General features: G+C 50.4%; 2 protein-coding genes across 2 annotated transcripts; both read left to right on the top strand.

Annotated features, from left to right (window-relative positions):
• The first annotated feature begins 289 nt into the window (after positions 1–289).
• Positions 290–9,633, top strand: LOC144159784 (uncharacterized). The gene is made up of 4 exons (XM_077691471.1): positions 290–404; positions 3,479–3,565; positions 7,040–7,299; positions 7,471–9,633. The coding sequence occupies exons 1-4, from the start codon at positions 290–292 to the stop codon at positions 9,631–9,633; spliced, it is 2,625 nt and encodes an 874-aa protein (XP_077547597.1).
• A 231-nt stretch (positions 9,634–9,864) lies between these two features.
• On the top strand, positions 9,865–11,420 carry LOC144159783 (uncharacterized). Its single transcript, XM_077691470.1, has 2 exons — positions 9,865–10,914; positions 10,965–11,420. Exons 1-2 carry the CDS (start codon positions 9,865–9,867, stop codon positions 11,418–11,420), a joined length of 1,506 nt encoding a protein of 501 aa, XP_077547596.1.
• The last annotated feature ends 4,399 nt before the right edge of the window (positions 11,421–15,819 follow it).

Here is a 15,819-nt window from a genome sequence, read left to right as displayed (position 1 = left end):
GGTGACGAAACCGGGACAAGAGACCTTGAGAGCTGAGCCACAGTGAGTGGATTTTGCTTCTCTTCGGCCGTCCTCTCACATCTTGGACGCAAGAAGGAAGGCGCAGATGGCAGACGCCGATTCGAGAAACATGGGAGCAGCCTTAGAAGAAGAAGATAAAACAAGCCGAGCTTAAGGTGATATCTGCTCGATGCAAAACATGATGATCTAATGCGGGGCCGATACTATCGTGGAGACGACGCCGAGTTCTGCCCTCGAAGCGCGGTCACCAGCCCCTACGAGATTTGCGATGCTGGACCGGAAAATGGTGGCCCTGCTCGAAAGGCGGCGCATCGTCCGACAACTGATTGCGTCCTTCCTCGGCAAGATTGAGGACCTGCTCCCGGTCAAAAGACCACGAATAAGTGAGTTGAAAGAGCTGCTTGATAATTTGATTGAATATCGTGACGCACTGAAAATGATTAACCTTGAAGTTCAAGACACCTTGGACAATGATAAATTAGAGGCCTAGGTAGAAGATGCGCTTAAGGTCCAAGAATTAGTTTGCATGGCAAAGGCCAAGGCGGAATTGAATTTGGTCAAAGCACGGAGAGCTAGACAAAACGTAATTGCTTCTTACAAACGTCAAATCTACACAGAACTGAAGGAACACCTACAAGATAAAGAAGAATACTGTGAGAATACCGATACTTTAAACATAGATCAGAATGCTTTAGATGTGAATAAGGGCCAAGTTATGAAGAAAACGAACCTATATTCGCAAGCTGCAATGCTACTAGAAACCGGCCATCTCGTGTCTAATCCTGAAGAAACCAAATACGATGAGATTATCACCCACAAGAAAGTATCAGATCGAAGGGCACTTTTGCCTACCACGTTCAGACCAGCGCAAGCAAACGAGATAAATTACGACTCGGCCATAAAGAACCTGATATCACCTGTAATACCCAAGAGCAACCCTAGTCCTGGAGCACTGAATGACGAAGGAAACTGAAAGAATAGATAGCCCAGGGCTCTTTCGGGCGATTCGACGATCGAAGACGAGAAGAGATCTTTGTTTCAAACTGACCTACTTGGTGCTCCAGTGTTAATATATATGGTCCAAGGAAAAAAGGTGTGCAAGCGATGCAAATAAAAGACTGCCAAGAGTAAACGTCCGAAGACGTTTCAGCACCACTTCAGCCCCACTTCAACAAAATAGGCACTGGAATCTACAGGTTGCGGAAGGGAAGCGTATCTATGGGCGCCGTCCCTTTTAGGCAAAAGGGCGTACAGGATTCCGTGAGCCAATGCAAAGAGCTGAATTTTCCTCCAGGACACTCATTATATGCTGTGAAAAGAAGCCTACTTCTAATAGGCTGAATGTGCACCTGGCCACCACTAGGAAAAATGATGTGAGGCGGAAACGGAAAGTAGTACCTGCTTCCAAGATGGAAAGAAGAAGCTCAACTGGTCTCCTCAAAAGACTGCATCTAGTGGCTGCAGTGGCTTCGTTCGTGGGTCTACCAACGCAAAGGCATCGTTACCATCGGTGGAGGTGGAAGGTGCAAGGTTTCGAACTCCATTGACTCGCATGGGCATGAAAGGAACGCTCCACGGACTAAACAATTTTTTGGACACGGAGTATGCTCGTTCATTGTTCCGCGGGGGAGTATGTTGTAAAAAAGTAGCCCTGCCTCTCTCTTGCCCCATAATCATCATCATGAGTATACAGGATTAAAGAAATCATAAGGGTGTCTCGGCAGCACGTCTCTTTGTCAACAGATATCTCCCCATGGGCCCAGCTTATGATGTAGATTACCGGGAATGTGTGGGCACTGCCATGACGTAAGTCGACTCTCTTTTCACAGAACAGGAGATATGGACAGTCTTACAAGAACTCTGGCAGCACAAGGCACACCACAGGGGGCGTTCATCTCGCCGCTGCTATCTAACATTGTAGTGAAGAAGCTGCCTGAGCAACTGGCACATATTCCAGGGTGACCATGCCCTCTAATCCGAGGACATCACGCTGTGAAGCAGAGGCAGGTCTGATGCCGACCTCGAAGAAAGGTTACATCAAGTGCTTGAGGTCAGAGAGAGCTTCCTGGTAGGAACAGGACTAAACCTCTCACCGTCCAAATATGAGCTTCTTCTCTACCTATCCGCCCGAAAAGGCAGACGCGGCATGCCCCCCTCGGAGCAAACGGACATCGACCTACTTACAAAAAATGGCCGACCCATCCCTAACCAGGAATGTATGTCCATTATCGGAGTCCTTATAAAAAGACGTTGCAGCAATATGAAAACAATCGAGAAGCTGATTATTAAAGCAAACAACATGATTAGACTTACCATCCGCGTATCCAACGGACGTGGAGTCCTAACGGATAGCAACCTGCTTAGAGCATACGACGATTTCCTCATGAGACAAATAAACTGTGCGGCAGCACACGTGAGTGGTCCAAAGTGGGGGAAACAAAATCATTACACTTATCGCAAGATCATCAAGAAGGTCCTGGGTATCCCCATCAAGGCTACTACTGAAAAGCTGGACCTTGTCGGCGTACACAACACCCCGGATAAAGTTTTCGAAGCACAGAGCACGCCACAGGCACAACGTCTTCCCACAACGAGGGCGCCTCACCAGATCCTGCGCACTCTGGCCTATAGAGCGTAAGACATGAAGACACGTACCATCCAGCTTCCGGACACAAGTAAGGGTAACCACATACGTTGAGCCTATCCCACCAAACGTGCGACAGCAGCACCATGAGGTAAGACGTGCAGCGAGAGATCACGCCTTCCTACTACATACTGCGCTAAGCTTAAAAAAATGCTTTTGTAGAAGTTGCCCGGCACTTATCCCCCAGACTTTTCGTGATGGTAGCAGTGTACTTTGCCGGGGACGTTTTAACCGTGGTGGCAGGCAAAGCGCCGACCGTTGTCATAGCCAAGCAGGAGATAATAGCTCACGCAATGCAAGACTCGTCATGACCAAACGTATAAAGGGACTCCCACTCCGCGGCCAGGGTCTTTCTGTTGGGCAGAATTGCGACGGACACAGCCGAAATTCTCACCATAAGAAGGCAACCCGCCTTCCACAACATTACCTGGTTCTCCGGGCACATGGGACACGCAGTACACCCACAAATTCCCAACGTCAGTGAGTTAGCTAACAACCGTGCTCAAGGTTTCTTGATCCGCGCTAGTCCCAATGCTATCCTTAGTGACAGGCTGGGTGATTACGGAGATTCTTTCCCCGCTTTCAACAAACTCTTTTCCAACAATCAGCTAGAGCGCAGGACACTCCCACCACTTAACCCGAAGCTGAAACGATCACAATCCATAGGTTTCGGAGTGTTAGAGGTTAATACGTTTCCCATTAGGAGCAGGTTCTTTCTTATCCTGCTTTCCATCGAACCTCCGTGTCTTAACTGCTCAGAGGCTTACAGCACTCTTAAACACATGCGTTGGAAATGTCCGCTGCTACGTACAGCCATCGACTACACCACCGAGCACAAATGCACGAAGGCTCTTTCGAGGGACGAGCCCCACAGGCAACTCCTGGCTGTCCAGAGAGCATGTGAGAGGGTATGAGACAAAGGTCTTTGACCACCAACGCGGGTGTGACCAGAGACAACCTGATGAGAACCCTTAGCGGCTGTCTAGGATAGTCCCTCAGGGTACTTAAAAAGTTCTTTGTCTGTCTGTCTGTTTGTCTGTCTGTCTCTCTGTCTGTTGGTCTGTCTGTCAGTTTGAGGTATATTTATTTTTAGGGATTGGGATTAGTGAATTTATTGGCTCACGGCCGTTGGAGGCCTATTCAGAAAGCACCCCTTTTTAGGACGCTTCGGGAAAGGTATGTCTTCGCAAATTAGAGCGTGCGCGGGCCGTGGCCCCAAATAATGAGCTCGAACAATAGGCACGCGATGCGCCGGCTGACATGTTTTGTCGGCATGGTTTTCATGGACATCCTACAGCATGCAACATTACAACAAACGCAATGCCCAGCACGTTGCGGCTGTCCCCCTCACATCATCTTACTTCTCCCTTGTTATTTATTTATTATTTATGACATACTGCAGACCCCACAAGGGGTCCAAGCAGGAGGGGCAGAATCACTGCAGTGTAACACACCGACAACTTAGGGTAAAAATATAGCAACAGAGGAAAAAGAGAAACACACACACACAAAGCGACATCACTTCAACTTTCCAAATGATCGATTTCATCTATGCAGCTGATAGCAGATATGGGCAGATCGTTCCACTCAGAGATTGTGCGCGGAAAGAAAAAAAATTTAAACACGTTTGTCCTGGCACTGTAGGGAGTTAGTGATGCGCTGTGTCGATGCCGTGTACGTCGAGCTGTCAATGGTTGAATATACTCGTCAGGGTTAATTCCAAGTTTGTTGGTCTTGAGGTGGTGAAGAAATTTTAGTCTCTCTATTTTACGACGTGCTTGCAGTGTTTGGATGCCATGTTCTTTCATCAGATTAGTGGGAGAGTCAGTCGTGCGATACTTCAAGTAGATAAATCGAACAGCCTTGCGCTGTATCATTTCAAGAGCCCGAATGTTTTTTTTTGCTTGTGCGGGTCCCAGACTGAGCATGCGTATTCAAGTTTTGGTCTTACCATCGAGGTGTATGCGAGTAGTTTAATACTTGGCGGAGCCAATTTAGGTTGTATGTTATCTTCGCCAAGAATATAAGTATACATGCGTAATATATTTTATATGCAAAGCATGTCATGGTCGGGGCTGTGTGCCTCCCTTCCTTGTTGTCCACCGTCCGCACTCTACTTCGCATGCGTGTCTCTACAGCCCCGTCAGCTTTTGGGCTGATGTCAGCGCAGTCAACTATAAAAAAATAGGCAGCACATGGTTTGATCCCACGATTCTCTACCCAAAATAGGAGGTACGTGGCGCTCTTCCCACTGCGCTAGAAACCGAGAAAGGAGCATCTGCTACGAACGGGCCTTATGTCCTTCCCTCATTCAAACTACGTCAAGAAGCTAGTGATACAACGAAGGCACGCGAAGCTGAACGTCAACGGCAACGACGAACTGAAAACTTTAGAGGAGAATTATGAATTTCCTGCGGGAAAGATGCGGCGGGAAGCGCCACAGGCCTTCCAGCTCAACCAGAGAGGAAGATGATGAAAGCGGGCAGCGGGGTAGGAGCGCGAGCACACAACGAAAACAAGAAACAGTATGTGTTCGATCAAGTAACACGGGTGTCGGTCTCTTCGCAGTCTACATTTCTCTACATTTCTGTACATTTCTCTGTCTCTACAAGGGCGTTCACACTACGTTCCCATTCGGGTTTCGATAAATAAAACAACATACCGGCAACACAATGCAACTAACATGGAACGCTCATGATGCTTGGCATCTTCCTCATGGTTCCCCACGGGAAGATGGTGTAATTTTTTTCTGCGGCGGTTATAGCCCGTAGTGTTGCTTTGGATCCATAAAATTTTGAGAGGGGCGATTCCACATAGATGTACCTAAGCTGTTGGCCTCTTATGAGAACATTAAGCCTACTGTTTACTTTCTTGTGTATTGCATTACCCAGCCCTGGGTTTACAGTTCACGCAAGGGTTTATAATAAAATATATATTACCAAACGTCGTTTCATTTGCGTCCTGCAAACACTAATTAAAAAAAAAACAGGCAACAAGAAGGAACACCCAATGGCCACTTAAACGTCATACCCTACGTCCACGGGGTATCCCACTTTTTGAAGAAGATCGGAGATAAGGCAGGAGTGAGGAGCGTTTTTTCAGAGCCCAACAAACTGGCGTCTTTGTGCGCCAAGCTAAACTGCAACGACAGCCCAAGAGCCGTATGTGAGAAGAAGCATAAAACCCAGTTTCTGAATTGTGCGGACAAAGTGGTGTACGAAATCGCACTTTCATGCGGGCGAGTTTATGTAGGTCAGACTGGTAGATGCCTGAATGATCGCCTTAGAGAACATTCCTACAACATGCACACAGGAACGGGCAGCAATCTTGCGATACACTGCAAGAAATGCGAGAAAAGTGATTGCCACCTAAAGTAAAAGAAACGCGCGTTCTGAAACGCTATCGAGACGCTCGCTCACGGGAAATATTGAAGGCCTCACTGGTTGGCATTCGGGCGAACAATGTGTGAGCACGCCATCAATTGCTGTTTTTTTAAAGAGAGGTGCCATATCTATCCAGGTGAACCTCACTTGTACCAGATAGCAAGCTTGACACCTAGTCTTAATATTTTATACTTGATGTAATCTTTCATTGCATACTTGGAGTGACATGTTTATTTGAACGGACGCATGCTTGCAGCCACTGGTTTTAGACGCAACGCATCTCATGCTAGCTTCTCTGCCCTTCCTGCGTCTGTCCGGCGTTGTCCGCACAGCTGCGCCTCTCCTCCTCTCCTCCTCTCCTCTCTCCGATAGCGAACAGTCCCTCCCAAACAGCGGCGGCTTTCGCAGCACGCTCTCACTCCGTTGCTAGGGGCCCGTGGGCGGCGCGGCGCTCGGCGCTGCGCATGTGCAGTACTCTCTCTCTCCGTGCTCTCCTATCCTTCGGGTGCTGTGAATTTAAAGTGGCATGCCGCGCGCGCTTCGACGGTCTCCGTCGAAGGTCGTCCACATTACGCTTGCACTCTCTCGCAGTACTCGACGATTGCTTGATACAATCGTCGAGCCCCTAACTGTGCACTTTACGGACCACAAGGCACTCATTCTCGTCTGCAATAAAGACCGTACCTGAGCATACGTGTACTGCATGTGCATTGCATGGTGAAAATGAATAATTACGCCCACTTCCCCTTCACGTGAGAATCCCTGCTATAAGCGCAATGAATACGATGAGAAACGCCATCGGAATCCCCTATGAGATGCGTTGTGTAGGAACTTCTTCCTCTTCGTACATAGCAGAAGACGCTGATCATCATCATCTTCACCAGCACGGACCGAGCGGTGGCACGCGCTCGCGCTCCACGCGACCCTGTTTCATTAAAGCCCTCATTCTGATCAGACGTGCGCTCTCGGCTCTCTCTCGACGGCCTGGCAGCCGGAGGACGTCGAGGTCCAATACATGGTGCCGGAAACCCGGGATCTCGCGACAAGGCCTACCTCATCGACGCCCGGAGCCGCGCAAGCCCTTTGAACCGACGCGGCGCCGGCGACCTTGGCCCCAGAATCCCCGGCCGCCAGCTGACTGCCATGGAACGGCTATTCCGACGTCGCCAGAGCCTCCGCTCTCAGCTGGACGGCGTAATTGCCGAAGCGGAAGCAGCGCTGCGAGGGCAGCCAGGACTTTCGGCGTCCGAGGTGAGCGTTCTGCTTGAGCGAATCGAAGCGCTCCACCAGCAGATCAGGAAGCTCGACGACCGTATTTTCGACGAAACGCCAGAAGACCTGCTGGATAATGAGACGTCGGACGCTGGGAGATACGGCGATAAGGTCGTGAACACGACAGCGACCCTGCGTTTTGAGCTGCAGAACGCCCTTGCATCCAGACTGCCCACACGACCGATGAGCTGCCCTACTCCGGCCACCAGCCAGTCTAAGCTGCCCCAGCTTGACTTAATCAAGTTTGACGGGAACCGGAAGAACTGGCAGCGTTTCTGGATGCAGTTTTCATCGGCTGTGCACAACAACAGCGAACTGAGCACTGCGGACAAATTTAACTATTTGAACACCCTTGTGACCGGAGCAGCCGCGTCAGCCATCTCTGGGCTTCAGGCCAGCGAGGAGTGCTACAAGGACGCAGTCGACATCCTGAAGAAGCGCTTCGGAGACGAAAGAATCATCGTCCAAGATCATCTCAGAAGCCTTCTGGACCTGAAACCGGTTTCGTCGTCGAACAACACACAGCAACTTCGACGTCTCTACGATCAGATACAGGTGCATGTACGAAGTCTGAAGGCCCTTGGCACCAGTCCCGCTAATTACTGCTTGATGCTACGGGAGGTTCTCTTTAGAACGCTACCGCCCGGCATGGTCTTGAAGTACCACGAACTCTTCAAGTCACCGACGTGTACTTCAACGACATCCAGCTCGACTCAAGCCGTAGTTGACCAACAGAACGAGACGGCACAACCCGAACAAGAACTCCAGCAGCTTCTCGACTTTTTCGACCATCAAGTTCGGTGTCGAGAAGCTGTGGAGCGTCAAACAGCTGTGACAACGCCGGACGTTGCAGTGACAACACAAGAGCCACCTAGACAACAGAGGTTCCGAAACTTACACACCGTATCGGCTCTGCAAAACTCGGCGAACAACCCTCAACGGTGCTTGTTCTGCCTGTCCGTAAAGCATCGTTCCGAAGTTTGCGACAGCGACGAATGGAGCCTAAAACGGAAGAAGCAGCTGCTCTTCAAGGAAGGTCGATGCTTCCGGTGCCTCAAGAAATGGCACATGGCGAAAGACTGCCGAGGCCGACTGCGGTGCGACAAGTGCCCCCGAAGGCATGCCACTACCATGTGCGCGCCAGACGCCTCGAGCAGAAACGAAGTGACCTCTACGCCCGTTAGCCTAGTTTCTCGTCAAACTGGCCCCATGGTCCTGCTTCAGACTTTGACCGCGACAGTCAAAGGCTCTGCGTCATCTGGACGCTACCGGATCCTCTTTGAGGGCGGAAGCCAACGCAGTTTTATGACTGCCGATGCGTCACAGAAACTAGGCTGTGAATTCCTGGAAGAGGAGACTTTAACTGTGGGTGTATTTGGAGGCCAGAAAACGACAAAAACAATGAGAAAAGTACGTCTCCTCATTGTTTGCGAAAACACAGAAAGGCCCGTGCACATCGAGGCACTTGAAGTAGATGCTATATGCAACGAGCATATACCCGTGCCAGATGACCAAGTCATCAAGACGAGGGAAGCAATGCGTTTAGACACACGGGCACTCTGCGCACGAGGTTTCGAAGAAACCAAAATAACGATCCTGATTGGCTCGGACCACTACTGGGATCTGGTAACCGGCAACGTGAAGCCAGTGACGACGAAGCTCAAGGCAGTGGAAACGTTGCTAGGCTGGACTGTTCAAGGCCCGCTGCCGTTAGGAGCTAATGTCACGCACTGTGCTAACGTTGTCGTGCTACGAGCGTCCGTGGAAGCCAACGAGGTCTCGGAAGTCCTTAACCGTTTCTGGGACTTTGAAAGCATCGGCGTCAAGTGCGAGGACGAACGAAGTTCCGAAAACGATCTGGTCATTACCAAGTTTGAGGAAACAATCAAAAAGACGAACGAACGGTACGAGGTCGCGCTTCCGTGGAAACCAAGGGTTGACTTGGCGGATAACCTTGCTGTGGCAGCGAAGCGGCTCCACATCCTAATGAAAAAACTAGGAAAAGACGCCAACCTCATGGAGAGGTATGACGCTACCATTAGAACGTACCTGGAAGAAGGATCCGCTGAAAGGGTACCACCGACGGATAACGTCCCTCGCGGGCGCTTGTATTACATGCCTCACCGAGCAGTGATCCGCGAAGACCGTTCTACGACGAAAGTGCGAATCGTGTTTGACGCATCATCCCATGAAAATGGTGCGAAGTCGCTTAACGAGAACTTGGAAGCTGGCCCGAACCTGAACCCCGACGTCGTGACCCTTCTACTGCGTTTCCGAAGGTACAAGGTAGCAAAGACCGCTGACGTCGAGTAAGCATTTCTGCAGATTCTCCTACGTGAAGAAGACAGAGATGCCCTGAGATTTCTCTGGTTTAAGACATTGCCTCAAGCGGATCGACTGTTACCAGAGCAGGAAATCTGGAGAATGACTCGCGTTCCTTTCGGGGCCACTTCAAGTCCTTTTTTGTTGACAGCTACATTGAAGCACCATTTTCGGCGATGCGAAAAGAAATATCCGTCGACAGCCCGTCTGCTTCAGGAATCCATGTACATGGATGACCTTCTCATTGGAGCTGATAACAGTGCAGAAGCCATCAAAATGCATGAGGAGATCGTTGAAATTTTTAGTGCTGCGTCCATGAATATCCGGAAGTGGGTGAGCAACGATCCGTATGTTGCTGCTTCTTTTGAAGAGAAAATAACTGCCCAGGAAAAAGTGCTTTGTCCTCCGTCAGGGACGACGAAAGTTCTAGGGATGTCATGGGACCCTGAAACGGACACGTTCTCCTTCAAGAACAACAGCCTTCTGCACTTCATACAGCAACACGAAGTGACAAAACGATTCGTTCTTCAAGCTATCGCAAGGGTGTATGACCCACTGGGTTTTCTATCGCCCTTCCTTATCAAAGCCAAGATCCTGCTGCAAGACATCTGGCGAGAAAACCTTGACTGGGAAGACCCCCTACCATATCGACTGCGAAGCATATGGCTCAAGTGGGCCGAAGAAGTAGCCCTACTGCACGATGTAGTCATCCCAAGATTTTTAGGCGCCGGAAGGGATGGCCAGAACCGCACATCCAACCTTCACGTCTTTGCAGACGCAAGCGAGTCGGCTTATGGAGCCGTGGTCTACCTAACCATTCACGATGCCAGCGGCAGTGCTCGGACAGTCCTTCTCTTTGCAAAGACGAGAGTTGCACCACTGAAAACGGTTACGCTAGCACGACTTGAATTGATGTCGGCGATAATAGCGGCACGTATCTACAGCTACATTACGAAGAACTGCGAACTCGACATCGAAGAAGTTACTTTTTGGTCAGACTCGCAGATTGCCCTCTGCTGGATTAGAAAAGATCCGTCTACATGGAAAACATTCGTGCGGAACAGGGTGCAAGAGATCCGGAACCTGACGGATTACACACGTTGGCGCTTCTGTCCAGGAAGGGAAAATCCAGCCGGCCTTCTGACAAGAGGCATCTCGGCTGACCTGCTAAAGCGATCGCACCTGTGGTGGCACGGTCCAGACTGGCTCACTGACCCTGATCTGTGGCCGGAAATAATTCCAGAAGGTGGACAACTAGACGCACCCGAGCCGGTGGCAACGACCGGTGCTCACGCCGTGAATACGACTATTTGGTGCCACAGGTGATCGACACTGAACGCTTCAGCTCATTGTCCAAGTTACTCCGCGTCACAGCATGGGTACTTCGTTACGTGAAGAACCTGAAAGAAGAGGCTAACGTGACCGGGCCTCTGACCACCGAAGAAGTACAGCATGCGGAGCATTACCTCATTCGCGTGGAACAGCAGCTGCACTTTGATGTCGAGGTGAAGTGCATCGCAACCAAGAAACCTCTTCCGTCGCACAGTAAAATCAAGGAGTTGCGACTGTTAGTCGATGACGACGGTTTGTTGCGAGTTCAAGGAAGGGTGCTCGCCAGCGACACATACGGAGCCCAGGTCCCCATACTCCTACCGAAGGACACGCACTTTACACATCTCATGATCCAGCACGCCCATGTGCAAGTCCTACATGGAGGAGTACGAGACAACCTGACCCAAGTTCGGAGAGGTTCTGGATTCCACGCGCCCGACAACTAGTAAAAAAGACTATCGGACGCTGTTTCGTCTGTCAATGGCTGCAGTCCAAGCCCATAGTGCAAGAGACACCTCCGCTGCCCAAAGACAGAACAACCGAAGCTTTTCCTTTCTCCGTAAGCGGGGTTGCTTTTGCTGGGCCCTTGTACATCAAAAGCAGAGCTCAAGGACGGGCATATATTGTTCTGTTCACTTGTGCCGTCACAAGGGCTGTTCATCTAGAGCTCGTGGAAGACCTAACAACAGAAAACTTCATCTGCGCCTTGCGGAGGTTCGTTTCCCGACGGGGATTGTGTAAAACCCTCTACAGCGACAACGCACAAACTTTTGTGCGGGCTTCGAAAGAGCTTCAAAGGCTATGGAAAGCAATCAGACACCCCGATGTCCTTACATTTTTTACGACGTTTAGAATACAGTGGAAATTTATCTGCCCAAGTTCTCCTTAGTGGGGTGGTTTCTACGAGAGACTGATCCGATCTATCAAGATGTGCTTAAAGAAAATGTTGGGCAGGCGCCTAGTATGTTACACGGAATTCGAGACACTTTTAACCGAAGTGGAGGCTGTATGGAACTCTCGGCCCCTGACCTACGTATTTAACGACGTAAACGAACCGTGCCCACTATCTCCGTCAAGCTTTCTTGTGGGGAGGAGGTTTACGGCGTTGCCACCGTACGAAGCCGTGGAGAACCCCAACAAATCGGCTGACCAGCTGCGAATCCTTTGGCGGAAATGAGGAGATGACCTAAAAGCGTTTTGGACCCGCTGGTCTAAGGAATATTTGAGTGAGCTCAAAAACTTTTCCGTCAACCAGGTCAAGGGGGTCGATTCATTGAAGGAAGGAAACGTGGTTCTCGTCAGCGAAAAGCAACGTCCAAGGCAGATGTGGACTCTTGCCAGGATTCAAGAACTTCATCGCGGGCGTGATGGCAAAGTCCGTTCCTGCTCCTTACACTTGCCTTGTGGAAAGACAGTCGACCGTCCCGTTCAACTCTTATACCCCTTGGAAGCCAACTAGCTTCTTCCTCTTCGTACATAGCAGAAGACGCTGATCATCATCATCTTCACCAGCACGGACCGAGCGGTGGCACGCGCTCGCGCTCCACGCGACCCTGTTACATTAAAGCCCTCATTCTGATCACACGTGCGCTCTCGGCTCTCTCTCGACGGCCTGGCAGCCGGAGGACCTCGAGGTCCATTACACGTTGCATCACACCAGGGTTCCCGCGAGGGGAGGTGGGCGTAATTTTTTCGTGTATTGAATGTCGTGTAATAAACCGTACTTCAGTGCTTCGTCAGCGCTCTAGACTGTCACTTCTTCCGTCCTCGTCCCTGCGCTGTTTTTATTGTGAATAATGTGTACCCAACTAGCCCAACGTCAATCCTTAGTAAGAAAGGATGGCCCGAAGTCGCAGGGGAAGCGGAGGGCAGGAAGGACGCTAAAAGAGGACTCGTGAAACTGCGGTTGTCACTTGGTAGGCCGACAAATTTGCATAGAAGGCTCTAGATTCGTTGGCATTTTTTGTAAGATTCTGGATTACATTTTCAAAGAATACATGCGACGGAGTTGTTGGAACTTTTAAACAACAGCCTGAATTTTGCAAACAGAGGAAGGTCTCAACAATTTGACTTCAGTCCAGTAGAAACAGCAATTGTTGTCCAAGAAAGGCAAGTGCAAACACTTCTGCTACTTTGTACAAAAATAGGCTTACAACAAATGTAGCATAAACACGAAATAGTGACCACGAAACCATGTGTTTATTGGGATTTCGTCCTGAGACATGGGGCGCAAAATTGAAGTGAACGGCAGCATGTGCGAATAACCTACTAGTAGAACGCCATTTAAAGAGTCTAAATACCTATATTCCACCCACTTCCCTGCACGGGGCACCTTGAGTAATCATGGTGACGGTACTGGCGATACCGTGGACTCCGAGCCCCCAAACATAAGCTGGATCCAACCGTGGCGATGTGTTTATAGGTGGAGGGTTAGAAACCATGAACGGTGGCCGTCGGAGCCCAGGTCAAGCTCTGGCGGATGGGCTCCCTGTCTGTTCACCAGGCAGGGAGCTCCGGGACCTCTTTGACTACCAGGGTAAGGTCAAACAAGAAAGTATCCCTGTCTCCCTGCATTTTCCTATGCCATATGGATAAATCAACCCCCCCCCCATAAATGATCGGCCCCCTAAAAGGGGCCGCACCGAAGTATCTTTTCCTTCTTTGCCTTCTATCTCGCTCCCAAAGCCAGATAACTACCCTCGTTTTTTGATCATGGAATCTGTGGACAAATCGAAGCCGGTTTACTCTCAATCTGTATTTCTTGTCTCTAAATACCTTGAAGGTATCATCGGAAAAACATACGACGCCAAAAAACTCAGAACTGGTGAAGTGCTAGTTGAAGTTAAAACCCAGCAGCAATCCACAATCCTCCTGAAACAAACCCGCATGGCAGATCTGGAGATCAGGGTCACACCCCACCGCAGCCTCAACAGTTGTCAAGGTGTGATCTCTGAGGCAGATCTCCTAACCGAGACAGAGACTGATCTGCTCGAAGGCCTAAAAGAACAAGGCGTGACAGCAGTAAGGCGCATCGTCATCAGGAGAGAGAACAAAGAAATAGCCACCAAACATCTGATCCTGACTTTTGGCCGCTGCACACTGCCCGAGCATGTCAACGCAGGTTTTAGCCGTTGTTCTGTCCGGCCGTACATCCCGAACCCGAGGCGCTGTTTCAAGTGCCAGAGGTTCGGGCATGGTACCAACTCCTGTCGAGGCAGAACAACATGTGCCAAATGCGCCCAGCACGATCATCTATCCGACAACTGCACTGCAACCAACTTCACCTGCCCGAATTGCCAGGGTCCACACGCAGCATACTCTCGCGCTTGTGAAAAGTTTCATCTTGAAAAAAAATCATTAACCTTAAGATAACCGAAAACATCACCTTCCGAGAGGCGCGAAAGAGGTTCGCCTCCTTCCCTCTGGGCAGGTACGCCGAGGCAGCTCGCCGGGGGGCGGAGCGGCGTTTGGTTTCGGCGGGGACCCAGTAACGCGAGTCGGACTTGGTCCCGCCCCCCCCCCCCCTGGGTTGCCTATGGCAGCCCAACCTGCCTCCGCACCGCTCGCTCACCCAGCAGCGGCTGTGGTGGCAACAACGTCTGTTGGGGATGCCGCTGCATCCACTGCTTCCTCTCCACCAGCCCAAAGCACACGCAAGGGCACGGAGATGGAGACGGACGCAGTCGCAGCGACCCCCTTCTCCACCTCACTGCCCGCCTCCCCACGCCTTCGGCACTGGCAGCGCAGGCAAAGAACACCCGAAAGGGTACCACGTCAAGGGGGCCCAGTCGGCTGGGCACCCCCTTGCCATCAGATGACGACATGGACGTCGAGCCCTTCCGGCTTTCAACGCAGCGGAAGGAACGGGCTGCGACGTCCAGGTCAGTAGAGAAGGCCAGAAAACCCCTTCCAAGAGTGCAAGCCCCGAAAGACCCTACATAAATAATCACACTCCAGTAGCTCTAAAACATCATAATGGGAAGAGAAAACCTAGTTCAATGGAACTGCAGAGGCAGGCCTTCTGAATAATCTTGATGATGTGCATGAGATTCTGCATGCCAATCAGCCAAGTTTAATGTGTGTCCAGGAAACACATCTGAATTCCAAACACACAAATTTCTTGAATAGTTACCTGGTATACAGGAAAGACAGGCATGGCTGCACACACTCGTCTGGCGGTGTGGCCATAATTGCCCGCAAATCCTTAGCATGCCACCCTGTCACATTAAACACCGTCCTTGAGGCTGTAGCCATCCGCACAATATTATTTAAGAGGTTGATAACGGTATGCTCCATCTACATTCCTCCTGATGTAGCACTTACGAGCTCTGACTTCGAGGCGCTGGTTGACCAGCTGGCCGAACCATACATCCTAACAGGTGACCTTAATGCTCACAACTCTCTTTGGGGCTCTTCTAGCACGGATGCCCAAGGTCGCCTGATAGAGAAGTTTTTAACATCCTCTGGAGCATGCCTTTTCAAAAAGAATCCGCCTACATACCATAACACAGGTCACAAGACATACTCACATCTTGACTTGGCTATTGGTTCTGCAATTCTCTTTCCATGTCTTGAATGGGGCGTGGGCACAGACCCATATTGTAGTGACCATTTCCACACTTCATTAACGCATATAGGTACAGGCCTAGCAGTGCATCTTCCCATAACAGGTTTAATGAAGCAAGAGCTAACTGGAATACATTTACAGAGACATCCAAACCACACTACACGTCCATAACACACCTACACGTTGAAGAAGCTACCCAACTGCTCACGGCGCACATCCTCGACGCCGCCGAAAGGTCCATTGCCCACGCCTCTGTTGCCCCTCGCAACCAGCGCCGG

The sequence above is a fragment of the Haemaphysalis longicornis genome, unplaced genomic scaffold (genome assembly GCF_048455015.1).
Source record: "Haemaphysalis longicornis isolate Haplotype H1 unplaced genomic scaffold, Haemaphysalis longicornis Haplotype H1 scaffold_10, whole genome shotgun sequence".
NCBI lineage: Eukaryota > Metazoa > Arthropoda > Arachnida > Ixodida > Ixodidae > Haemaphysalis > Haemaphysalis longicornis.
The sequence above is the reverse complement of the archived record's forward strand: the minus strand, read 5'-3'. Positions and strand labels throughout refer to the sequence as shown.